This window comes from Halichoeres trimaculatus, unplaced genomic scaffold (genome assembly GCF_033239565.1).
Source record: "Halichoeres trimaculatus isolate MK-OKI-2021-1 unplaced genomic scaffold, fHalTri1.1 fHalTri1_scaffold_8, whole genome shotgun sequence".
Taxonomy (NCBI): Eukaryota; Metazoa; Chordata; class Actinopteri; order Labriformes; family Labridae; genus Halichoeres; species Halichoeres trimaculatus.
In genome coordinates, this window is record NW_027437186.1 from 37,867,924 (window position 1) to 37,895,003 (window position 27,080).

At 39.3% G+C, this 27,080-nt stretch overlaps 1 protein-coding gene across 5 annotated transcripts; it reads right to left on the reverse strand.

Moving 5' to 3' along the window:
• On the reverse strand, nucleotides 1–26,951 carry mapk8a (mitogen-activated protein kinase 8a). Of its 5 annotated transcripts, none has more exons than XM_074675149.1 (13): nucleotides 26,813–26,951; nucleotides 16,309–16,475; nucleotides 14,440–14,569; nucleotides 14,302–14,360; nucleotides 14,080–14,218; nucleotides 11,005–11,170; nucleotides 8,779–8,850; nucleotides 6,296–6,478; nucleotides 6,050–6,174; nucleotides 5,874–5,937; nucleotides 3,806–3,883; nucleotides 1,574–1,781; nucleotides 1–1,513 (listed from the first exon to the last, which is right to left on the reverse strand). In XM_074675149.1, the coding sequence occupies exons 1-12, from the start codon at nucleotides 26,846–26,848 to the stop codon at nucleotides 1,606–1,608; spliced, it is 1,395 nt and encodes a 464-aa protein (XP_074531250.1). In that variant the 5' UTR covers nucleotides 26,849–26,951; the 3' UTR covers nucleotides 1–1,513; nucleotides 1,574–1,605. The 5 variants fall into 5 exon arrangements, with proteins under 5 accessions (XP_074531250.1, XP_074531249.1, XP_074531251.1 ...); XM_074675148.1 differs by lacking the exon at nucleotides 8,779–8,850 and adding an exon at nucleotides 10,691–10,762; XM_074675150.1 differs by lacking the exons at nucleotides 8,779–8,850; nucleotides 26,813–26,951 and adding exons at nucleotides 10,691–10,762; nucleotides 21,450–21,658.
• Between the last annotated feature and the right edge of the window lie 129 nt (nucleotides 26,952–27,080).

Here is a 27,080-nt window from a genome sequence, read left to right on the forward strand (position 1 = left end):
TGCCCAGAGGTACTAAGAAAGTTCCCACCTCAAGAGGAACTTCTGATGAAGTCCCAGGATTTTGTTTTAAAATCTAAACTGTCAGACTTCATTTCACACCTTTATTTTGAAAAGTTCTTCCTGGTTGGTTCTACTTTTTTCAAGTGAAAGAACTTTTCTTTTAGCAAATGATCGATAGGCGGAGCTTAAAACTTTGCGTGTAAGTCGACCAATCTGATTGGTTGATTTCTCACTCATCAGATGTTTAATTTGCCTGATCTTCTGGGAGTTGAAATCTTTCTAGAAACACAATATTTTTTAAACGGGAACCTTTTAATCCCTTTAAAAGCAGGTCTAAAAGTTCTTGGTACTTTCAGTGGAAACGCAGCTTTAGGACCTGTTTACACGACAACATTTCATCTGAAAACGCCAAAAAACAGTGAAAAAAAAATTCTGTGTTTACACAGAAACGCTGAGGGTCAGAAAACACTGTCGTGAGCATGCCCGGCCTGTAGGTGGCGCTATAACTATCTTTTCCAGAAGCAGCTTTTGGTAGATCTCCTCTGAAGTAGAGTTGGGCCGATCATCTGGAGTATTGGTGAATGCTAAGAGCAGCAATTTTTTAAAGACAGCAACGCCAGCTTGCTATTTACACAGCGTTTCAGAAAAAATCCACTCTGGAGGCCGTTTTCAAAAGTTTGACTAAAACGCTGTTTACGGTTGTCGTGTAAACGGGCCCTTAGTCTCTGGTGACCGCCCCTGAATACAGCACTCATTCTCACCAATGGCGTGGCCAACATCAACTGGTTACAGCGCTAACGGCTATCATTGGCTCCTCACATTTCCAGTCACTTACATTCACCCTGTTCGTCCTCATCCAACAAGTCATCACCTACAAATTACATCAGTAAATAAAAAAGTGAAACACAGTCAGTTTACAGTATGCTATCGTAGAAAATAAGAAATTCAGCGTCAGGCTTCAGGACCATTCAACTGCTTGTCAGGATGCACACAATCAGAGGTGACATAATACTCAGAAGTTTCTTGGATACACCAAGGGGACACTTTCTACAAGAAAGATGAGGAACAATATGAAAATAAAATCACCCATTTGCATTTGGATCCAAGATGAAATGTGCTATAGTCTATTGTTAAATTGGTGTCATTCAGATGTCCCTACAAATACAAGAAACGACAAATTGAAAAATATCCTCAACGTAACGTTGCAGTGCTAACAGTGTGGTTACGGACTGTAGCAGCAGCTAAAACAGCACTGTGTAAAAGTTCACTCAGCTCCTTCCTTCAGGACACACATCACAGCTTCACATCAAACATACTCTGATTCTTCGCAGCAAAAATACAGTAATAATGATACAGTTCAACCACAATCATTTACAGCAGTGTGAGGGGCGGGGCTAAAACAAACTGTACATTAAAAGCATCAATCTACAAACTAACAGGAGAAGTTCCATTGGCCATAACCGTCTCCCACCACACACACATGGAGACAGGTTTGTTTATGTGTGTGTAAGCATATGTGTGTGTGTGTGTGTGTGTGTGTGTGTGTGTGTGTGTGTGTGTGTGTGTGTGTGTGTGTGTGTGTGTGTGTGTGTGTGTGTGTGTGCGTTATCTGCAGCAGGCCAGCGCACCCAGAGAGGTGTGGCTGTCCAGGCTGCTGTCTGTTTCTGAAGTCATGGTGGGGTCGCTGCTGGGGTCGGTGGGCTCTGTGGACATGGACGAGACGTCGTTGGCCGAAGACGAGGAGGAAGTGGGCTGAGGGGGGCTGTCGATCACTGCTGCACCTGTGCTGCGAAAAACACACGTCAACGCATAGGTTTCATCCAAATACACAGCAGAGAGTCATTATCTGATGAGGCTGGAGCACGTTAACAGGGCCTTTAATCTTTAATCAGTCAGGTTTTATTTACATATCACCTTTCAGACAACTCTAAACGCAAAAAAGGCTTAAGGAAGTGATTAAAAACGCTTTATTAATAACAACAATGGATTTTAATGAAAGGACTAAAATTATAAAGCAATGATTTTTTTAATATTTAATATGTACTAAGTAATATGGTTGTGAAAAATATGCAGTTAAAAACCAGAATGGATATTTTTAAAAATTAAAGCTGAACAGCTGAACAAATTTTTTTGTTCAAGTTAAAATTTTACTGAATATAACGCCACAAGGTAAGGTCTTTATCAGTACAGCTACGTAGCACTGTTGTTTGAAACGTGGCTAACGTGGTAGGCTAACACGACGACAAGCTAACTGTCAGTTTAGCAGCTGTCCTTACATAGTGCTACATAGTGAGACGTGTCTGTAACGTGTAACGTTAGTGAATCCTGGTTCTGTCCTACCAGAGCTCATCTACCAACTCCAACCTCACCAAGCAGAGCTAACGTAACCTGGCTCTTCATTTTATTGATAGACTCTCAAGTTTGAACAGACCACTGCAGAATAACTGCTGACTGTGGGTTGGAGGCTACATTAGCACAAACACATTAACCTGGATATTAGCCTTTAACCTGAGTTTAATCCTTTAGCTCATGTTTTAGCCTTAAGGTGATGTTTTTGCCTTTAGCTTGTATTTTAGCCTTTAGTCTGCTTTTAAGCCTGTATCTTACATTTGAGCCCTGTGCTTTAGCCCGTGTTTTTGCCTTTAGCTAATGTTTTAGCCTTAAGCCCATAATTAAGCCTTTAGCTTGTATATTGGCTTTAGCTTGTGTTTAAGCCTTTAACTCATGTGTTAGCCTTAAACCTGAGTTTCAACCTGTAAGTCATGTTTTAGCATTAAGGTGACGATTTAGCTAATGTTTTAGCCTTAAGCCCATAATTAAGCCTTTAGCTTGTATATTGGCTTTAGCCTGTGTTTTAGCCTTTAGCTCATTCTTTAGCCTTTAACCTGAGTTTCATCCTTTAGCAAAAGTTTTAGCCTTAAGTTCATAATTTGGCCTTTAGCTTGTGTTTTTGCCTTTAGCTTGTGTCTTAGCCTAAAGCCTGTCATTAAGCATTTGACTTATTTTAGCCTGTGTTCTAGCCTGTATCTCATATATGAGCCTTTAGCCTGTGCCTATGTTAGCCTAGCCTATGTTTAACCTTTAGCTCAAGTGTTAGCCTTTTACTTGAGTTACAGCCATTTGCTGATGTTTTAGCCTTTAGGTCATGGTTTTGCCTTTAGCCAGTGTTTTTGCCTTTAGCTTGTATTTTAGCCTTTAACTCGTGTGTTAGCCTTTAGCTTGTGCTCTATCTCTCTCCTGTTTCTCTTTCTTCTGCTCTTCTGTCCTTTTTCTGTCTGACAGTTAGACTCCAGTGTCCACCATCACTACAAAATTAATCACAGAAATCAGCAAAGAGAAACACAGATCTCTCTTCTCTCTGATAAACTCCATCAGCTGGCGTGGTGTTGTCATGGAGACCTAGACGTGCTATAAATCAATCTGGTCCTGCTCGACTCAATCAAGAAGCTAAGAAGTAGCATTTAGTAGTACTGATAATCTCATTTTAAAGTGTGGATTAGGATCAGGCAGATATCTAGACTTTTTCTAGATCAGTTGGAAACTCCTCACAGCTCCTTTAAAGAAAAAGTCTTGTTTTATAACACGTGTTTATTATTAGAACAAATGTGCAAAACTTCATCAGAAATGAACCGTGTGAGCACCTAAACCTGAATCACCAGAGCAAACTGAGTCAGGATCCTCTGCTGTGTAGAAAAACTTCCAGTATAAAACCAGCTCCTTGAAAACATGATCAGCCTCTAACTGAAGATAAACGTCAGTGTAACTCAACATGTTGTAATCTTGTAAAGTTGTGATGATGACTCACCTAAAGGAGGTGGTTGGCCTCTTATCACTCCATTTTTCGTCCACTCCTCCCATTCGCTCACCTCTTTGTAAATGAGCTCTGCAGATGTAAGAACAGAGAAAGGTTAAGTGGGTCAGGAGAGACAGTTTATGTACAGTCAGAGTGTTTTGCATACTGTAAAGTCCACACAGCATCATGTTTCTAATTTGGACATGCTATGCCGGTGTGACCCCTCTCAGAAATGAGTGAGGGGTCATTATCACCTGGCAGGAGTGAAGATGAGCTCATCCTGCTGCCCGACTGAAAGTGATATTTACTCACAATCTGAAGCCCTCCCATGCTGCACAGACTCAGGTTCCCCAGAGTGGAAAACACTCAGTGAGAGCCTTTAAAGGGGGGGGGGTCATGTCATGCTACACATGCCCTGGAAACTACAGCGGAGAGACCAAGCTGCTTCGGCAACAATTTCTCTGACCGAACGTCCAAACATAAGCTGGCTGTTAGACTGGACTTTAACAGGGATTATTCTTTGTTTCCATGAATATTCAATCATCATGTGACCTCTAATCAACCAATCAGAAAACCAGACATTTTCTTTTTCTGAGAGAAACATTCACAAATTCACAAAAGGACATTTTTCTCTGCCTTAACAATCCGGGCAGTATTTTGTTAATGGAGCTGGGTTAAAGTTTACCAGTCATTCAAACTACGGTGGCCATCGTAGGTCAGACGATTTGCAAAAGCAACAACAGGAATGCAAAAGCCACAACGCAACTGGAGTTAGAAAAGGACAGTGATCCTAACAGACACAGAAAAGTTGTGAAAGTAGGTAAATGGTTGTTTTCTTTTTAGCTTCAGCTTTGATAAATATAGCTTTTATGCTAACGTTATCGATCCACAAAGCTAAATACAAGATGACATATTTTTCCGGTAAATAAAGAAACATAAGAACTACGAAGGATTTTAAAAGGTGAGACCCCTAGACAGCTTTTTTAATCATAGATGAATTAAGAAAAAAAAACATTTACCTACTTTTCTAAGTCTGTCGGAAAAACAGATCTTTTGAACTTCAGTTGTGGCTGTACTTCCATTGTTTTGTAGCTTTTGCATTTGTGTAGTAGCTTTTGCATTCATGTTGTAGTTTTTGCATTTTTGTTGTAACTTTTGCATTTGTGTTGAAGCTTTTGGATTTTTGTTTGATTTTTTGCATTCTTGTTGTAGCTTTTAAATTTGTGTTGTAGCTTTTGCAAGTTTTTTCATATATTTTGCATTTGTTTAGATGCTTTTTGCATTTGTGTTTTAGCTTTTGCATTCGTGTTGATGCTTTTTGCATTCTTGTTGTTGCTGTTAAATTTGTATTGTAGCTTTTATAATCTCGTTGTAGGTTTTTGCATCTGTTCTGTTGCTTTTAAGTGTGTGTTTTAGTTTTTCATTTGTGTTGTAGCTTTTGCATTCGTGTTGTAGCTTTTGCATTCGTGTCGTAGCTTTTGCATTCGTGTTGTAGCTTCTGCCTTTGTGTTTGATTTTTTTCATTCTTGTTGCAGTTTTTGCATTGCTGTTGTTGCTGTTAATTTCGTGTTGTAGCTTTTGCATTGGTGTCGTAGCTTTTTAATGTGTTTATGTAGATTTTTCATTCTTGTAGATTTTGCATATGTGTTGTAGCTTTTGCATGCATTTTGTAGCTTTTGTAATCCTGTTGGAGGTTTTTGCATATGTGTTGTAGTTTTTGCAAATAGTCTGACACCCACCATCCACTGAATAAAAGGCAGGGAACCAGGAAAAGAAGACGTACAGAGACAAAACAGGAACAGCACCTGAGATATCAGGAGCTCTCACTGCAGGAGAACGTTAACCCTAGCATCATCCTTGTTCTGTTCATGTGTTGTTTTCGTTTTTTCATGTTGTCTTTTCATGTTTGTCTTTATTTTTTGGTTCAACTTGTAAACCTTGATGGTTTCAAGCTTTAAACTCCTCCTGAGAAGTTTCTGGAAACCGATCTGGTCGTACCTCCTGGCACCGTGATGAGCTCAGGAGCCAAAGGGGAAACACTAGCACCCATCATCACATGAACCCTGAAACGCCTCCTCACCTTTCCACTCCTCCACGGTGTGCTCCCGCTCGTCCAGCTGTTTGTCCAGGATCTTGGGAGGAGGCTGAGAAAGAGAAAAGGTGTCAATGGTGAATACGTGCTGCGCGGCGTTGCCAACTTTCCACTTTAACTGGAGTAATTAAAATCTCACGCAGTCCGAGCGGCGCTCCACTTACCGCTTCGACTTCAGCCGGGTCATACCAAACATTGATGTAGGGGTGCTGCAGGGCCTCGTCCACAGAGATGCGTTTGGACGCATCAATCACTAACATCTTGGATAATAGATCTCTGGCTTGGCTTGCTGAGGGACACAGAAATAGAGAAGATGCTGCGGGCTATTCATCAAACGTCTGCAGCTCTGCTGGATGAGAGCAGTGGGTGTGATTTATGGACGGGGTATGAGAAACAGAGGAAAACGCTACCTTTGAGTTTGCTGTGGTCAGAGTCTGCAGGAAACAGCACGTCGGGGAAGAGCTTCTCAAAGCTGTATCCGGCGTAGCGTGGCCTGTTTTCTACGTACGTCCTGACCGACTGGTTCAGCTTCATCAGGAAGTCCTGAGAGGGGGTACCGAGCTGCTCGATGACCTTATTCCACTGGTCGATGTCTGAGGTGTTAAAGTTAAGACAAACAGAGCGCAAAACACTCGATACACCCCTACACACACTCAGCACCGCTACGTCAGAGCGGTGCACACGTCTACAGCTCCATACCTGTACACTGCAAAAACTCAAATCTCCCTGAACACACCTGTTGGATTTTTAATCCAATACATCGTTACAGTTAATTTAAGTCACAGAGCATTTTTCAACCAGACTGGAGCAAAGCAAAAACTACGTCAGAGGAAGGGGGCGGGGCTACAGTGATGAACGCTCTGTGGTTAAAACAGTCATTCCTAAAAAAAGAAAGCTGTAGAGTGAGTCGTCTGTTGTTTTGTTGGAGTTTCATCTTTTCGTGCTGATGATCAGACATTCATGCGACCAACAACAAAAGGTTTTTAACTGATCTACAGTTCAGAAAAGGTGAAAAACTTCACGCTAAAATTAAGAGTTTGAAATACTCAAGACTGCGTTTTACATTTCGCAAGTGTTTAATCAAAGCTGAATTTTCTAGGGGTGGGAGAAAATAATTGATGTATCTTAGCATCATGATTTTTTGTTTAACAATTTTAGGAGTGGGAATAATAAGGTTTTGTCAATACCGATGCCCTTATTGATCTAATTCTTTATCCATTCCCTTATCAATTCTTGTTGTGAATTGTCTTGGTACAAAAGGTATCTTTACAGGTTTTCTGTGTCAACAACATTTAATTGAGTTTATACTGTAAGTGAATAAAATGTAATTGGTCCCTGAGTCTGGATATTTCTGGACATAATTAAACAGAAACAGGTCAAAATTTCACACAATGTGACGTTGATGTTCTGTGTTGTAATATATTAATAATTCAAGTAGGCCATCTAGTGTCTCAAAGTGGTTATAGCAATGGTTTAAGTTGTTTGGAACCTTTCCGTCAGCCATGAGCCTTTCATTAGCCTGTTAGCTTTTGACATTTGAAATTCTCAGTATTTTTACAAAGAGTTGATTTGATATGTTTCTATGATTCTGAAGCTGAAGATGTATGCTAACTGCTAGCATAACAATGCAGTTTACCATATACGTTATGTGATTTATACCATTTCTAATGTGCTGAATATGAATCTCCTGAGAGAGAGTGATGAACATTTCTTTATGAAGTCAGTTCTTCAGGAAAACTTCAAGCTGAAAATCCTGAATCAGAGTTTTCTTTGGAAACGTTAGCTAACTGCTAAGCTAAGATAGCTGCAGCAGACTAGTCGACGTAAGGCCCAGTGGCTCCGGCACAATGTAAAGAATTGATAAGGGAATCATTAAGCACAAAGGCTAACGATATCGATGGATTGAAACATTTCTTATCGATTCTCATCCCTACAGTTTTAAATAATAGTTTTGTTGCTAATTGTTTGGTCCTTCCTTTAAGTCTTTGTTTGTAAGCTGAGTTGGAAAAAAAGTTGAGATGTCGGATTCCCTGAATAAATCTTAAAAACTGTCTCACATGTGATGTGTCCACTTTCTTTACTTGGTCTGGAGTTAAAGAGAACTAAAAACATGCAAAAATCGTCTCATTGGAAATCGTCTCAGCCCGAGAATCTTCAACATCTACATAAGTTAACTTTTTATAAGTTTTCCTGTTTTTTCCTGAAGGAATAAATAAAGCACATTCTATTCTATTCTTTTCTTTTCTATTCTATTTTATTTTAACTAAACTTACAGCACAGCTACTTTGAGCAGAGCACCAAACAAACCAGACAAACACCAATTATCAGCCAAAGTTACCGGCCAAGGTCAAAAATCCATCGACCCAGAGAAGATAAAGCTGCAAACATCTCCAATAAGTAAAACTTAGAAAAGCTCTCCAGATAAAAAAAACAGCTTCTTTAAAGAAATTATTAAGTTTTAATTTGAGTTTTTGCAGTGTGGATGACATTTTCCACTGTGATGCAGCCGTTTACTGCCTTGTATTCGTCCCCTTCGATGGTTTTCTGTATTAGAAACTGGAATTTAAATAAACTTCTTTCAGCACCAGCTTCCAAAAGTAAAGTGACTTCATCTTCATCTGTCATATCGACCCCAGTGCAACCCTCTTTCTGTGATGACAGCATGTGGAAAATTCAAAGGGAGTTTCTACGATGGCACCAAACGAAACAATTTTCTGCTGAAGCTCCTCCGACAGGTGGGTGTAGCAGAGCGATGATTGAGGTCATGTGTGTCGTGTGGAAAATTGGAAAATGGATGGCAAAGTGACGCGGGGAAACTCTCGGGATGGTGTTGGATCTCTTCACACAGGATGAAGTGATGACACGGTGATCAATCAATGACGGGGAAGGATACGATCAGTGCCGGGGAACAACACACTGCCCCTGATCATCTCGGCCACAATGCAGCCCACTGACCACACGTCCACTGGGGGTGGACGTTCAGATGACGGGGAGGTGAAGGACATGCAAACAAAATGGTGAGAAAACAAAGCACAAACAGATTGAGAGGAAGGCAGACGGAGTGGCAGCAGAGTGATGATGGGTGGGGATGAAAATGGAGAACGTGCAGCGTCAGCCGGATGAGAGACAGAGCGATGTGAACAGATTCAAATAAAAGCTGACATGTTGATGAACATCTACAGCTCAGGACTGCCAAAAAGCTTCAGTGTTACACAGATTTTAACAACAACTCAGCTCTCAGCTTTTCAGGGTGGGAAGCTTAAACACTGTTACAGTGCTGTACTGCTGTGTTCCAGGTCGTTAGTTGTATAGATTTGGGGAGTGGAGGTTTCCCAGGCACAGAAACTTCACTGAGAGTCAACACGCTTATTTACTAATGCCATCATCCAACGCTTGTCGCAAGGCAGCAATACCATCAGGGAAGACCAGTGGCCCCGCCCATGACTACTTCCACCAGCTCCTTAGAGGGTACACCAAGGCGTTCCCAGGTTAGTCGAGAGAAATAATCTCTTAACCGTGTCCTGGGTCTACCCTGGGGTCTCCTCCCAGCTGGACACGCCCAAAACAACCTCCCCAGCAACCAGGGATCAGCGATCAGCAATCAGGGATCAGCAATCAGGGATCCGCAATAAGGGATCCGCAATCAGGGATCAGCGATCAGCAATCAGCGATCAGCAATCAGCAACCAATGATCAGCGATCAGCAATCAGGGATCCGCAATCAGGGATCGGCAATCAGCAATCAGCAACCAGGGATCAGCGATTAGCAATCAGGGATCAGCAATCAGGGATCTGCAATCAGGGATCAGCAATCTTTAAAAAGCCTGATTGATACCCATTTGGGCTGATACCGATTTTTATTTTGTATTTGTTATAACTGACAACATTTGCCTTCAATGTTCCGATCGTATTTTACTGAAAATCATTGAACAATACCTGTGGACCAATAAAATCTTTAAGTTTTAACTTAAACAACTAATAAAGTGTCCTGAGTTTTAGGTCTCAGAGCAAAAAGCAACAATGGCTAGCTGTCGGACCTTCCTGGAGGAATATAAGATCAGTTTCATTTGTAAGGATGGGCCGATTGCTGATCCCCCAAAATCAAAGGTGGTGTAGGCAGGATTACCCAGGTAAGATGGCGATTTGAAAACCAGCAAAGCCAGCAAACACTCTCCCCCAATCTGGACTTGGGAGTCCACCCCTTTCCAACTGAGAACCATGGCCTCAGACTTAGAGGTACTGATCATCCTGCTGACAGTACGAGCTGGAGGTCAGTGTTCGATCGGGCCAACAGAACCACATCATCTGCAAAAAGCAGAGATGGGATCCTGAGACCCCCAAACCTGACTCCTTCTACCACCTGACTGTGCCTAGAAATCCTGTCCATAAAAGTGATGAACAGAATCATCGGACTGGGATTGAGTTTGACTTACTGTTGGAAACATGGACCAAGCTAATAATTTATCAACTGGTTTTAGATTTCTCTCCTGGTTTTCTTGGTCAATGATCTGTTGATCACTTATCCATAAGTAGTGAGACTGAAACATACGTCAGAGTACCCAGAACATTTCCAGAACTTGCGACTTGGAACATAAGAGTACAACACCGTGACAGCATGTTAGCTTCCCATCCTGAACCTTACATCAGAGGTAGACCCCTGCTGTGAGAATATGGTGATTACCATGGTATGAGGGTTTTTTTTACATGCCAAAAAGTGACCAGGGAAAGAAATGACAGCCAAGAACCAAAAGCAAAAGCTTGTTGAAATGAAAAGTGTGAAAAAGTTTGTAAAAGACCCAAGGATACAGTCCCTTCCCGGGAAGAGGATCTTATGGCGAACCATCTCCGCCAGTATGCAGCCCACAGACCATATGTCCACTGGTAAAGTGGGACGCGGTAAACAAAGCCGGTAAGAGGTGAGAGGAAGGTACAACGTCAGGTTAGTCAGGCAAGAGGCCAGTTAGTCAGCAACCTTCAAGTATTATCCTCAGCATGCAGCAGAGTTAACAGCTCGATTAACGCTCGGGACCATGCAACTCAGAAAAAGGTTGGATAACAATGTGCATCATAGTATTACTGCATATTTATCATAGTGCAAAGGTAATGAGGTAATGACCAACCGTTAGCTTGGTAGCCCATGCCCAGGATCACCTCTGGCGCCCTGTAGTAGCGTGTAACGACATACGGCGTCATTAGGAGGCCTGTGGCAGCCGTCCGAGCCAAGCCGAAGTCCAAAATCTTCAGTGTGCAGTCTGATTTGACGACTATGTTACTGGGCTTGAGGTCCTGGTGGGAAACAAACAACAGAATGTAATTATTTTATGTTAATTCCTCTTTAAACTGCAGAGTCAGGAACGTGGGAGGAATCAGGGAAACGCCTTCATCCTGCGCTCCATCTTCACCTCCAGAATTACTCAGATACTGCATTATTCATCACTTCTCTGGACGTCGCTGTGAGGTTGTTTATATGATTCATATGACAGTAGACGGAAGTCCAGCTGATCTCTACAGCTTCCACCTCCCGCCGCGTCCGTTTCTCATAATGACACGTTTTGTCAGCGTAACGTCTCCCCGCTGTGCAAAGAGCTTCTTGCTTGTTGCTGAGGATCCTGCTTCATTTCGTCTGCAGTTTGTGGATAAATCAGGCTGTGGCAGTCAGAGGGATTGATTCTGGTCTGTAGGGGACAGGATGTTTCCTTCATTCTGATTAGAAATGGTTTTGATGAGAGTTTGATAAATTCCCTTTGAGGTTCCTGTGTTTTACACTTGTGATGTTGACAATAGGTAATTAGCTAAAGAGGATTAAAGCCACTGAAAAAAAGGCCATTTTTTTATGGCTTTTTTTTTTTTTTTTTAGATAAAAGTCAGAATTCTGACTTTGTCTTACAAAAGAATTGACATGTTTTTTTTAGTGGTGGGACTTGATTAAATAAATTAATCGAATTAATTATGGCATTTGTAACTGATTAATCGTAATTAATCGCATTTTAATCACATCAATATTCAACATCAGAAGCAGCACTTCTCAACTCAAACAGATTTTGGTAGAAGACTAAATCATTGAATATTCTCATACACAAGTGTAAACAACAAAATCCTGTTTATTTTGTTCAGAAGATGTTTTTTTTTGTGGACACTACTTTCATGTACATTCATCAGCCGTTATGTAGTAAATAGTGCTGTCAGGAGATTAAAAAAATAAATTATTAATTACAGGATTTGTAATTAATTGATCACATTAATTAATCACATTTTAATCTTATATCTGCTTAAAGTTCCCACATATGGAATTTGAATTCTAGGGCATTAAAAAATCATAGTGCATGACTCATCGAATGAATACACAAAAAAAGAGAAGATTTGTCAATCCTTTTTTTTTTTTTTTTCAACTGGCCAATAAAAGTAAAATGTCCATGTTCCCTGCCATAGACGTTCGATTACTGTTTACTGCCTCTAAAGAAGTAAATTATATTTTTCAGCGGAGGGAGGTGGGGTCTCATGGAGCTTGTCAATCAAAATCCTGCTCATAAACTACTGTGGGTGAGAGCGGTGCTCTCTTTGGATGAGAGCTCAGCATGGATATGAGGAGAAGATGTGAGATGACAGAGACACAGTGAGACGCTGCGAGTCAGAAAAGTTCAGGCAGCTCACGCTCCAACTGAGGATGAGTCGCAGTATTTCAGAGAGAAAGAGCGGCGCCATCATGAGAAAAGACGACGGAGATCATGGAGAGGATCAAAGGATGGAGCGCCCGAGGTGAAAGCGATCAAAAAAAGTTTGATTTGCCTGTTTTTTGGACCAAAACAGGAAGAGAGGCATAAAAGAAGAGGGTTCACTCTTCTTGAGTAACTTTGGTGTTTAGAAAGTCAGAGAAAAACAGCCAATGAGTTAATCTTGCGTTGATTTTTATAATGCGTTAATTTGCCGTGTAATTAATTAATCTCATTAACACGTTAAAGTCACAGCCCTAATAAAAACATTTGTTAAAAACAGGTTTCACAGCTGCTGTTTAATAGAAAACCCAACACAACCAAATATTTCTTCAATTTCTTCTTATACCACTCTTTTTAGTCCAAGCTCTGACCCCACAAACAGGACAATACCAAGTACCCTGAAAATATGGCACAACTACAAACAAACACATTCATTTTTGTCCATTTATTGGTATGATTGCTATTGATGTATGATTGCGCTTTAATGTTGCACAACCGGTTTTGAGTTAAAATTTTGTAAAAAATTTAACTTAATTTAATTAATTAATTTATTTATAACTTTCTATTTTTTTATTTTTTTTACTTTTATTTTTTTAATTCATTTATTTATTTTTACTTTTTTATTTTATTAATTAATTTATTTTTCCTTTTTTATTACTTTATTTATTTAGTTATTTTTCCTTTCTATTATTTTATTTACTTATTTATTTTTACTTTTATTTATTTTTCCCTACCAAAATTATACTTAAATTCATCAGTTTTCAGTATTCTTGATGATAACCACAAACTTGGATATATGTCTACACAGAAACATATTTGGTTAATTACCCCTGACTTTCTAATTTTTTTATACAAAAGTTGCTTTCATTTATTCATTTTATTTTATTTTTCTTTTAAATAACTTTCAAAAAAGTTATTTATTTATTTATTTTTATTCAGTTTTTTATTACTTCCACATTTTATAACAATGGTCTGAAAATAACACGTTATACTTGTCTTACTGTTTTTCCTTATTTCTGAAAAATTAGTGTAAATTTGTCTAGCTGCAAAACATATTTTAATTTTGCATTGAATAAAAACTTAAATTTAAAAAAATTGTAAAACATGTCGAACTAAATAGATCATATATGTCATTAGACTTTGTTTTATATGCTAGCTCTGATTAGCATTTCACTCACATGTAGCACCATGCTGTAGCTGTGGCAGAGCTCTCTGTGTTGCTGAAACTTCATCTACGTTTTCTGTCTCCTGTGTTTGATAACCGGCCTTGAAAGACTCGTATCATCAGTGAAAAGGAACAAACCTGACTGACGCTTCATTTCCTGCTGTCACTGTGATGATCACATGAGGATTTTCCTGAAAACATCTTAAACTGGGCTAATAAAGCATCTCTCCCACTTCTTCACATGAAAGCGTTGAGTACCACAGCAGGTTTAACACCTCCTCTCAGTGACGCCGCTCTGGCGCTCGCCCAGGTCTTACCCTGTGAATGATGCCGGCAGCGTGGAGGTGTTTGATACCACACAGCATCTGATAGAGCAGATAGGACAGCCGCTCGTGGTCCAGCTCCATCTGAATGACCTGGCACAGGTTAGCGTCCATCAGCTCCATCACCAAGTACCTGACGGAGCAGAACACCAGCAGGTGAGACACACTGAAACCCACAGAGGAAGAAGTCCTCCCCAAACACGTCACGTTACTCACACGTCCTGGAATTCTTCTAAGGATTTCTGTGGCGTGAAAACATTTAGCAGGCCGATGATCTGAAGGAGAAAACATCACGAGGATCAGAGTCAGGCCAACGCAGCCACACAGGGTGACTGAATATTTCTGCATACTTACATTTTTGTGATTGACACATTTCATTAGGACGAGCTCTCTGAATGCTCTCTTGGCGTGAGTCTGGTTCTGAAACGGCCGACTCAGCTTCTTGATGGCAACGTTTCGTTCAAGGATTTGGTCGTAAGCAGAGCTGAGGAACAGAGGGAGGAAGTCAGAAAAATCCTCATCAACTACAACAAAACCAGGGTGAAAAGCATAAAATTCAATTCAAAGTAAATTTCTCCCAGACATTGGTATTAACTCCAATAATCCACACATGAAAAGAAATCACAACGTTCAGGTCCATAAATAATGATTATGGTGAATTGAGTACGATAACACAGGAAAAAAGTATTGAACACACTAACTGAGACTCATCTAATACTTAGTGGAGAAGCCTTTGTTTGCAAAGAGCTCTCTGAAGACATTCACAACCTGATCGTTGCTCAGCATCAGAATGGAACTGAAAGACCTATATCAACGCTCCTGAGGCAGCAGGCACAATTGTTACAGAGAAAACAATAGGCAATGCACTCTACAGCCCACTAATGGCCCACACTGCTCAGGTGTGATTTTGGCTCATTCCTCTGCACAGATTGTCTTTAAATCTGGAATATTCTTTGGTGCCCTCTGGTGAACCCTTTTCTTTACTTCTTTCCACAAATGTTCAGTTGGATTGAAGTCAGGTGATTGACGAGGCCGTTCTAACAGATTGATTTTCTTTTTCTGAAACCATTTGAGAGTCAACTTTGCCGTGTGCTTTGGATGGTTGTCCTGCTGGAAGGTCCAGCCACGTCTCATCTTCATCATCCTGGTGGATGGCAGCAGATTCAGATCAAGAATTTCCCCATACATGGCTCCATTCATTGCTCCGTCAGTTATATGAAGTTTGCCAACACCATGAGATGAGAAACAACCCCATGCCATGATGCTTCCACCTCCAAACTTCACTGTTGGTGTAGTGTTTTTTGGCTGATGTGCAGAGCCATTTCTCCTCCAAACATGGTCTGTAGTATGACAGCCCAAAAGTTCAGTTTTGGTCTCATCTGACCAGACAACATTCTCCCAGTATTCTACAGGCTTGTCAAGATGCTGTTTAGCAAACTTTAAACCAGCTTCAACATGCCTTTTCTTGAGGAATGGAGTCTTGCGGGCTGAGCGTCCATAGAGGCCATGGCAGTGGAGTGCATTGCCTATTGTTTTCTCTGTAACAATCGTACCTGCTGCCTCCAAGTCTTTCTGGAGCACTTTCAGGGTGGTCCTTGGCTGGTTGAGTCCTCTTCTGACTATCTTTCTGACTCCCTGGTCAGAAATCTTCAAGGAGCTCCTGTGCGTGGCCTGTTGATGGTAAGGTGGTGCTTCTTCCACTTGTGAATAATGGCCCCAACGGTGCTGACTGGAATATTCAGGTGCTTTGATATAAGTCTGTAACCAGTTCCATTCTGATGCTGAGCAACAATCAGGTTGTGAATGTCTTCAGAGAGCTCTTTGCCTTTACCCATCATGAGGTGTGTGGTATTTAACTGCTTGGTGAAAAAAACACCTTTTTTATAGGACCATCAATTTGCTCTAGCCCAGCTGATGTTGGTTTGCACTAATTGGAAGTTCAAGTAATAATTACTGACAGATTTCATGTGGTATGGTGCATTTCCTGTTTAAAGTATTCAGCCTTTCCATGGTGTGTTCAATACTTTTTTCCTGTGTTATCGTGCTTAATTCAACATAATCATTATTTATGGACCTGAACGTTGTGATTTCTTTTCATGTGTGGATTATTGGAGTTAATACCAATGTCTGGGAGAAATTTAGTTTGAATTGCAGCTTTGGAAATGAATGTGATGAGAAAGGAGTTGATGCATTCAATACTTATTTTGAGTTACAAACACTCACCAGACGATTCCCTGTGCCCCTGATCCGATGGGTCTCAGATTCTGGTACCGTTTCAGGACCGTGAACGTTGAATCCCCAACATCCAGGCTGTAAAACTCTCTTTCTCTCTTGTTTTTGTTCATGGTGAAATCTTCAATCACGGCTCTCTGTGCATCCAAAAACGTCCTCTGCGCACACAAAGAGAGGCGAGCGTTAAACACCGCGTCAGAAACAGCTGCAGCAGAGAGAAGCAAAAAGAGCAGTCAGATGGAAACCCTCGCTCCGCAGACGGCAGATTAGGAGCGGGGCAGAGAAAAGACAGTGCTGAATTTCACACTGGAGGCGAGCACTGCGGCTCCTTATCTCAGCGACTCAGCAAACGCACCAGGATGGAAGATTTGATATCATCAGCAGTGGCGGCAGAAACAGCGGGCAGCGGGAAGCTCTACTCCATCATATGAAACTCGACTCGCAGAGAGACTCTGTCACATTGGAAAACCAAACCCCATGCTAATTCCTGTGTGTCTGGACCCCGGCCCAGTTCTACGGGCCGGTCTTCCACAGGCACATGTTAACTGGGTCGAGTTGCAGCAGGAGGCTGCGAGCCCGGAGAAGATGCAACACGGAGATGCCAATTTGTTTGGCGTGATGTCCCTGAACACGTCTCATTTTTCATCCAAACAAAAACTGGACTCTGAAAAAGGAGCGACGCTAACTTCCTCTTCCTTTTCTTCAGGGCTTATGTAAGCGGCGTGATCACCCTCCCCGCTCTTACAGTCTCACCGACACACACACACACACACACACACACAAACACACACGCACACACTGAGTCCATATGAGGGATATAATTGCCAGATAAAATGAGTCAGCTCTCCTTCTGTTGCTCCCACGTCACAAAGACGTCTGTAGCGTCCGCCTCCCTCACAACATGAAAATAGACGTGTTGCTCCTTTTTCTTTCTCACACAGGAAGACAATCAGGCTGCTCTGACTTCACAAACATATGACTGCTGGATTCCTTCGCTTTGGGTTCATTAGTGTCTCTGTCCGTGAGTTTAACCGGGTCAGGTCAGCGCACAGACAGAGCTGCCGTCTGATTGGCTGCTTCATATCTTTAAGTCTCACAGTGATGCTCCTCTCCCCGAACTGATGCTGCATCAACAAATTCCTCTGAAATCAATTATTCACCATCAGGACGCCGTTACGTGTCAGCTGCAGTATTTACAAGCGTTGCAGAAACCACATCAGTCCTCTCAGGCTGCACCCAGAGATCCAGACCTCCTGGATCCTCCTTAGGGGCTCTGAGCGTCCTGCAGAAGCGGACACACAGCAGACTGGGTCATTCCCATAGTGCACTGCTTTCTCATGACTTTACCTCTGGTTGGTCTAAACGAGCTGCTGCAGACTAACGATTTAATGAGAGGCTTCCGAGGACATTACTTAGGAGACAATTAGCATCCTGGCTACGCTGGTTAATGTATACAGGCCTAAAAATAACGCTAACCTGATTAACACGCTGCCCAGAATGGATGTTTATTTTCTTGATGGGGACCATGCTGATGGAGACAGATCACATACACAGCATGGGACTGGGTTTTATTTTTAATTTTCTTTTTTTTTTTGCTAATTGTCAAATCTTTCTTCTTACCTAGTCCTTTACAAGTAAACCCCATTTGATTGATTTAATTAGAATACACAAACAACAACATCATGTAAAGACAACAGGTTTAAATGATCACAGCAGTGTTTTGGTGATAGCAGGGTTTGATATGGCTTTACACAATGCACGTTTTTTTCCATAACCTAACAATCTATAAAATAGCAAATAATAAAGTCTTAACAGACAGACAGTAAAATAAAAAGTGACTAAAGATAAGTAGAAAACCATCTGATTATTTCCTGTTTCACATTATTATCAGAAGATGTCATGTCACTGTGTTAAACCATATGGATGAAACACCTTCTATCACCTATCAATACCATAAATAATGTCATCTATTAATCCGATAAACAGGTAATACTTTATTTTCAATTTACTATCAACTACAGTTACAGGTGTCACTTTATGGCAGGGGTGGCCAACCTGCGGCTCTCGAGCCACATGCGGCTCTTTGCCTTTCGGTGTGCGGCTCTTTGATCCATTCATTATTGTTATGAGTAGTGGTGTACCAATCAACCTAAATTACTGATATATTGATGTTGTGATCAGAATTGAGCAATAATTGGGTGATGATATTGATACTTAAGTTTCAGTTTCCTTTCTCTACATCGCACATGTGCTCATAGCTATCTAGATAGATAGATGGATGGATGAAACTTTGTCTCTTCTGCAGTAAAAACAAACATTTGTCATAGACACGGCTCTTGGTATGAATTGAAACACTTACAAACGCAATATATGTCACTTCAAAATTTGGAAATCTTGATTTTCGTCTTATGTCATTTTGTTTATGTGTGAGAGGAAGTGTGTGTGTGTGACACGGCTCTCTGTAGTACCATGGTAATTTCTGTGGCTCTTAGTCTCTGACTGGTTGGCCACCCCTGTTTTATGAAATAACCTGGACAGAGATCTAAAGACGCCAAACCACTCAGTATCTTCAAAAAAATTATCAAAACCAGTATGTTAAATAAATTAGTGGAAAAAAGATGAACTAGACCTTGCCAAGGAAAAGAAAGAAAGAAAAAAAAATAGTTAAAATACTAATAAATAATTTTTGTTTGTTTGTTTATTTTTTGTTTGGTGGAAATTAGCATTAAGCACAGTATTTTTTTCTGATCATGTATTTGTTCTACATTTTGTGAGAAAGGGAAGACATAATAAGACTTTTTCTTCTTTCTGCTCCTTTTCATTCATTTGAGATTTATATATATATATATATATATATATATAGATATATATGTATATGTATATATATATATATATATATATATATATATATATATATATATATATATATATATATATATATATATATATATATATATAGAGATTTATATATATATATATATATATATATATATATATATATATATATATATATATATATATATATATATATAGATAGATATAGATATATATGTATATATATATATATATATATATATATATATATATATATATATATATATATATATATATAGTATAGAAATAAAGATTATCTAAACTAAACATTAGTTCTCATATGACATCCTAGTTTATCTTCACCCTGATTCCATGTTTCCATCGCACGCCACGATTAGGCATGGGAACCTTTCACATTAGAAACGATATGGTACCAATGCTCAGTACCATGCAATGGATATCGGTACTCAACAGGACCGATTTCAGTACTTTTTTGTGTTTATGTGATAATAAATATCAAATTGTTTGATAATAAAATACATATCATTTTCAATTGAACATATTCATTCTTCAATGTATAACCTTATAATGTTATGTTCATGTGCAGCATGGAAAATCTCCTACTCTTTCACTCCCTTAAAGTCACAAGGATGCGTTCAGGTACCTAAACATTGCACCTTTTTGTTTTACGTGAACCAGTACCTGGTACTTTTGACAGAATTTGGTCGGTACCTATGAAAGTAACTAATTTTGTTCCCATCTCTAGCCACGATGCTCTTGATCCAACTTTAGCTTTTTCCTCTGAACTACACATGCTACACTACAAATCTTAAAGAAAACACATTTTACTGGAATTAAATAAGAATAATTCACCAAAATGTGAAGTCATATCTTTTTTTTTAAACAAAGATTTAAACACATCAGTAGGGATGGGTACCTTTCACATAAAAAACAATACGGTACCAATGCCTGGTACCTGGCAATCGGTACCGGTACTCAACGGTACTGATTTTCGATACTTTTTTGAGCTTATTTGGTAAAAAAATATCAATTTGTTTAATAGTATATATTTTTTGTTTTTCAATTTGACATATATATTCTTTAATATATAACCTTGTAATGCTGTGTTCATGTGCAGCATGGAAAATCTCCTACTCTTCCACTCCCTCACAGTCACAAAGATGCGTTTAGGTACCTAACATGGTACCTTTTGATTTTTCGTGAATTGGTACCTGGTACTTTTGACAGATTTCGGTTGGTACCTATAAAAGTATCAAATTCGGTACCAATCCCTACACATCAGCCACTAGCAGGTGTGAAAATAACATACATGTAAGTCACACACATATGACTCCACATGATGTAATGACATCTGTCATATTTTACATTCCTATAATATTACATGTAAACAGGTGGATTATATCTGTATCTGTATAAAATAATTTGACATTGGGCAGTTTTCTTGTGTTTAACGTCACCTACAACAGGAAAAACCCACAACAAACATGTATTTTTATAGAAATACACATTTATCCCAGTGTTAACACCAGAAAACTTACAGAAATATAAAGTAATGAGACATTTTATCATAGTTTACCTCAGTGATGTGACATCTTTCTTCACATTGTCCTGTTTTATGCTGCTGTGTGTGCACCCAACCCCAGCCTAACACCACCTGTCCTCCATCCCTGTCCGCGGGGCGTGAAAAGACACAGGAGCAGAAACCTCCGCTACACCGCCCACGGACACATTAAGGAGCTGCATCGATCCGGAGTTATTTATTTTCATTGGATGTCAGCGTGTTAACCTTGGGCACACGACCCCCTCCCTGCACACACACACACACACACACACACACACACACACACACACACACACACACCCCTCTCCTCCCCGCCCCTCGTCTCGTCGGGTGACTGGAGGGAGGTTAGCGGGCAGGTGGCCGGCTGTGTGGACACAAAGATCGGCGCGTACTGACAGATAAACGGCCCGGTCTGAGCCGGACGGGGCTCTGGGAGCGGTAGTGTCAGACAGCCTCACAGAGACATGACAGTCAGGGCCTGTGTGTGTGAGAGAGAGAGGCTCAGTACGCACGGCTCTCTGCTCTCTGCGTATGAACGCTGCGTGTTCACGGACGGCTCGGTGCACAGCGACGTGAAAAAGGAGCATTTGAGGTGAGAAAGCGAAGAAGCCACAACACAAAACACAGCGAGCAGCAACCATGTCGGTGGAGCAGCATGCACACAGCGGCTCCGACCCTCCCCCACGGCCAAACAATAAGCACGTCTGAGCAGCAGAGGTGCGGAGCCTCATCTTACCTCTGCCGTTAAATCACAGGATCGATCCCCCCGCGGTCCGATCGGCGCTCAAACGTCCCGGAGCAGCGGACTGCGTGTTTGTGCCGCCGGTTGTGGATGATTTATTCCGTTGTGCGGCTTAAAAATACATGACCTCACCAAATTCACTTGCCTACGTTTCCATCTGCCTGCTACTGACAGGCCAGGACGCGCAGTGCGCACGGGGCATGCGTCCCAGCAGCACGTCACTCATCCACAGAGACACACCCACCGCCTCCTCCATCCATCCTTCCTTACTTCCTTCCGCCTATCCAAACATCTATCCAAACATCTATCCAAACATCTATCCATCCATACATCTATCTACAACAAGGGTCTGCAACCTGTAGCTCTGTGACTCCTCTGCAGTGGCTCCTTGCAGCTTTAAGAAAAAAATAATATTAAAATAAAGAATTTATATTTTTCTTACAAAGGGTATTGATGATTAAAGACACTGACACTAAATAAACCTCAAGTTTTACAGCCCTGGGAGGTAACTAAATAAAAAAAAAAAATCTGAAAGAAAATACAGATATTAATTTTGTGTGGATGGATTCATTCAACTAACAACGTGATGGATTAAAAGACATGCGTAATATGTGTAAAGACATTAGCAAACAACAAAAAGAAAATGATTTGAGCAAAACTATCAAAATATGTTATTAAATATAAGTTTTTGTTCAAAATTTAGAAATTTTTGAACATTTCTAAAATTTTAAAATTGTTTGAAGTTTTATAGTATTTTACCATAATTTTTTTTTAGATTTTATGCAATTTTTTAAAAAATGTTATGCAATATTTTAAACATTTTTTTTATTTTATCCTTGAGAATTTATTATTATTATTTTTTTAATGTTGGCAAATGTTTAAAATTTCAACACTTTGAAATTTTTGCAAATATCTAAAAATGATTTTAAAAGTTTAATTGTTGCCAATATTTTAATTTAATTTTTTTTTAAATATATTTTTTAAAATTCTAACAGTTGCATGACCCAATTTTGCACATTTTTTTAAATGTTAATATTTTTGGTACAGGCAACTTTTTGAATTTTTTTGCAAATTTTGACATTTGAAAAAATGACGTTTTTGCAAATTTTTGAAATGCCAAAAAAATAATTTGCAAATTTTAAAAATTTGTGAACATTTTTTTAAATATAAGTAAAGTTATTTTAAATGAACAACTTAGACATCAAATGTAAAATTAAATATTTTTTAAGAAGCTTTTCATTTTGGTTTATTATTCATTAGTTTTGTACTGTTTAAAGAATTTCATACACTCTTTTGTCTTTATCGTGAAGATAAAGTAGATGTTGTGGCTCTGATGAAAGCAAAGGTTGCAGACTCCTGACTTAAAAACCTTAACATATTTAGATCTACCTTCATTAAAACAATGAAAAGTTTCTGTAATGAAGCCCAGAGTTAATGTGTTGTTTAGAGTTAAAATTGACCTGACTGTGCTGTATATGTAGATGCCTGTTCAGTTGATAAAAGCCTGAGCATTTTGCAGTCAAACAGAGTGAAAAAGAAGCTGCATATTTTAAAGATGAATATATTTGTAACTTTCCTCTCTGGTGATCTGAACAATGACAGACAGAGGAAAAGGTGTCAGGCTGTGCTGTATGGATCATTTAACACACAGGTCAAAGTGACACTTTTATGCAGCTGCAGACTAAACGCTTGCCTATTCTGGTGCTCACGTCCTCAGGTCACCGTCCTAACAAAAGGATCCTGGACAGAGGAGGACACACGTGAAGCACGCTCAGGCAACAAAAGCAAGACAGAGAGTTAGCAAGTGGAAAACTAACCTAACCCTAACCTTATCTGATTATTTGGTTATTTTCTGAACAGATAAATACAATTGAGACTTTATTATATGAAGACAGCTACACATTTCACTGTTTTTATGTCATTGATATTGGTCTGGCCTCATTAATGCCTCTGTTTAGTGGAAAAGAAACTTGTCAGAGACCCAACAGTGCATTTTTTGTCCTCTGTAGAAGACGTCACTTTCAGAGCTTTATTCAAAAAACAAAGATAGTCTCCAAGGATGAAACCTGTTGTGATCTATAGAGGACATCCTGAGATTTCCAGTGATTTATGATTTTTAGAGTTTGTCCAATGAAACAAAAGATCGTTTTTTCCCAACCGACCACTGTGCACTAAATGCTGTAAAGGTAAATATTGGATGTTTTTTTTTTTTAAAACAAAAGTGTTTAAGTACGGTTTTGAGAAGTTTTGATATCATACTCTGTTTTTTTTTTCTTACTTAAAACAACAATTTTTCCCAGTGTCCTCCACGGCAGACATGGGGACCTGCTAGGTCTGTTTGTTCATGTGAAATGCAGGAAACTTCAGGTGACAGAGGATTGACAAACTGACAATTTGACCTTCAATTTATACAAAGATGCATGGAAACATAGCTCAAGTGAAGTTAAGTTTTAAGTTTTCAATGTATTTTTCCAGATTTTATGACATTTATACACTTGTACGGTGGCCTGTAGGTGTCAGCTGATTTGCAAAAGCAACAACACAAAGGAAGTTAAGATAACAGTTTTCCTAATGGACACATAAAAGTTGTGAAAGTAAGTTAATGATTGTTTTCTTTTTTACCCTCAGCTATGATAATTTTAGCTTTAAAGCTAACGTTATTGTTTCATTAAGCTTAATATAAGGTGATGTATTTTTTCAGTAAATTAAAATATATAAGGATACTACAAGGTGAGGCCCCATGAAGCTTTATTTATCATAGATGAAGTTAAAAAAGAAAACATTTACTTACAGTCGCCACTTTTCTGTGTCTGTTGGAGTAGCTAACCTCTTTATGTTGTCGCTTTTTGCATTTGTGTTTTTGCTTATGCAAATCATCTGACACCTATCAGCCACCATACATCTGGAAAAAGGAGGGAAAACAAGCTACCAATGTTACAAGCTAACTTTAAATGATTAATGTTTTGTTTTAATCACACACACACAAAAAAAATAATAATAAACAGCTGGTTGCTCCTTTAAAACTGTAGAAAAGATGGCAAGAAAGACTGTTTTTCAGAACATAACGTCCCCTGAAAAGGACTTTTGATTTAAAAAACAATATAACGCAGGATGCTACTTTCAACAAAGGCAGTTATGTAATGCAGAAAAATCAGAAACTACTTTTTTTTTCTATTCAGGGTCTGTTTTCAGGCTGGATGCTGCAGCTTTTAAATGAACTTAAAAACACTTTTTACTGAATCCTCATCATCTTCTGTCCACATTAAGGTGGAGATTAAACGCCATGCTCAGGTTCTGCATAGTCTCCACAGTGTAGTAGTTAGGGTACCATCTAGAGTTCATCCACCAGCCCCTCTATGCTACGCTACAACGACGGAAGCCGGGAAAAACAGCAGGTTGAGGTTCTCGCGGGATTTCTAAGTATCTCTATACTTCAGGAAAAAATTACTCTGAAAAACAGGAAAAAAGTAATCTGAAAACAGATAATTATAAGAAAAAACAAACCGAAGAATAAATTACTCTGAAAAACCTGAGTTGTTTTTTTTTTCTTTAAGTGAATGCAATACACTTCCGTACAAAAAAGTGCAGTAATACAACAATGATAAAAACAGAGTAATGATGATAATATATAAAACTAGAAATTTGAAGAAATATAAAGAATATAAGAAGTATAGAAAAGTAGAAAAAAATGAAATTGAAAAAAATTTGATTTTAAAAATTTTGCTCTCATGCTTTTGAGATTTTTTTTTTTTTGCTTTTGCAAATCGTCTGACACCTTTCAGCCACCGTACATCTGGAAAAAGGAGGGCAAACTGGCTACCACTGCTACAAGCTAACTTTTATAGTAAATGATTAAGCTATGTTTTGTTTTAATCCTAAAAAACAGCTGGTTGCTCCTCTAAAAGTGTAGAAAATATGGAAGAGGAAAGACAATTTTTCAGTAAATTAAGTCTCCTGCAAAGGACTTTTGATTTAAAAAACAATATAATTTTTTAAAATTTTTTACTGAATCCTCATTATTATCTGTCAACATTAAGGAGGAGATTACACCTCTGCATAGTCTCCACAGTGTAGTAGTTAGGGTACCATCTAGAGTTCATCCACCAGCCCCTCTATGCTACGCTACAACGACGGAAGCCGGGAAAAACAGCAGGTTGATGTTCTCGCGGGATTTCTAAGTATCTCGATACTTGGGGAAAAAATTACTCCGAAAAACAGGAAAAAAGTAAGCTGAAAACAGAAAAAAAATATTCATAAAAACAGGAAAAATTATAACAAAAAACAAACTAATAAAAAAATATTAATCAGAAATAGAAAATAATTACTACAAAAAAATACTCATAACAACAGAAATATTTATAACAAAAAACAAACTAATAAAAAAATATTAATCAGAAAAACAAATTAATTACCCTAAAAAATTGCTAATAAAAACAGAAATAATTATTACAAAAAACAAACCAATATAATAATTTTAACAAAAACAAACCAAAGAATAAATTACTCTGAAAAACCTGAGTTGTTTTTTTTTCTTTAAGTGAATGCAATATGCTTCCGTACAAAAAAGTGCAGTAATGCAATAACAATAAAAACAGAGTAATGATAATAATATATAAAATCAGAAATTTGAAGAAATGAAAAGAATATAATAAGTAAAGAAAAGTAGAAAAAAAATGAAATTGAAAAAAAAATGAATTTAAAAATTTTGCTCTTGCTTTTGTGATTTTTTTTTTTTTTTGCTTTTGCAGATCGTCTGACACCTTTCAGCCACCGTACATCTGTAAAAAGGAGGGTAAACTGGCTACCAATGCTACAAGCTAACTTTTATAGTAGCTAAATGATTTATGTTTTGTTTTAATCCTAAAAAAAAAAAACAGCTGGTTGCTCCTTTAAAACTGTAGAAAATATGGAAGAGGAAAGACCATTTTCAGTAAATTAAGTCCTCTGAGAGGCTTTTGATTTAAAAAACAATATAATTAAAAAATAAATAAATTACTGAATCCTCATTATTATCTGTCCACATTAAGGAGGAGATCACACCTCTGCATAGTCTCCACAGTGTAGTAGTTAGGGTACCATCTAGAGTTCATCCACCAGCCCCTCTATGCTACGCTACAACGACGGAAGCCGGGACGCAGCCTCTGTGAAGGCATGTGACTGAAGAAGGACATTCGCTGAAATGATGTGAACTTCGCGCTGAGTGCTGTAAATCCTCCCTGCGTCCACCTGACAGGCCTGCATGCTCCTTATTTCTCCGTGTCCCTGCGCAGACACCCCGCGGCCTGCAGAGACCCCAGCATGGACCAGCGTCCCGGCTCTGAGTCCCGCAGCGAGACCAGCCTACTCCGGTGTCTTACCCCCTGTTCGAAGAGAGCCCGCAGTGTTATGATCATCGTGAGGAGGAGCAGCAGGAGCAGCAGCAGCAGCAGGAGGAGCAGGAGGAGCAGGCTACAACCCACTCCTTCAACCGAGGTCGTTCGTCCTTCTCAGGCTGCTCTGTAGCGCACCTACCGCCGGGATCCACCGCACCTTTGGGCGTCAGACGGATTAGTTAAATCGGTGTAGCTGATCCCACGCCACCCGCTATTGGCGGTGGTTCCGACCTGTCGCTGTCAAACCGCGGGG

What these genes read in the sequence shown, in the direction of transcription:
- mapk8a (XM_074675149.1), bottom strand. Translation starts at nt 26,848, where the DNA reads ATGATCATAACACTGCGGGCTCTCTTCGAACAGGGG. An exon ending in GGGGCACAGGGAATCGTCTG is followed by an intron (nt 14,570 to 16,308) that starts GTGAGTGTTTGT and finishes TCTGTTCCTCAG; the next exon opens with CTCTGCTTACGACCAAATCC. An exon ending in ACCCGGCTGAAGTCGAAGCG is followed by an intron (nt 5,938 to 6,049) that starts GTAAGTGGAGCG and finishes TCTCTTTCTCAG; the next exon opens with CCTCCTCCCAAGATCCTGGA.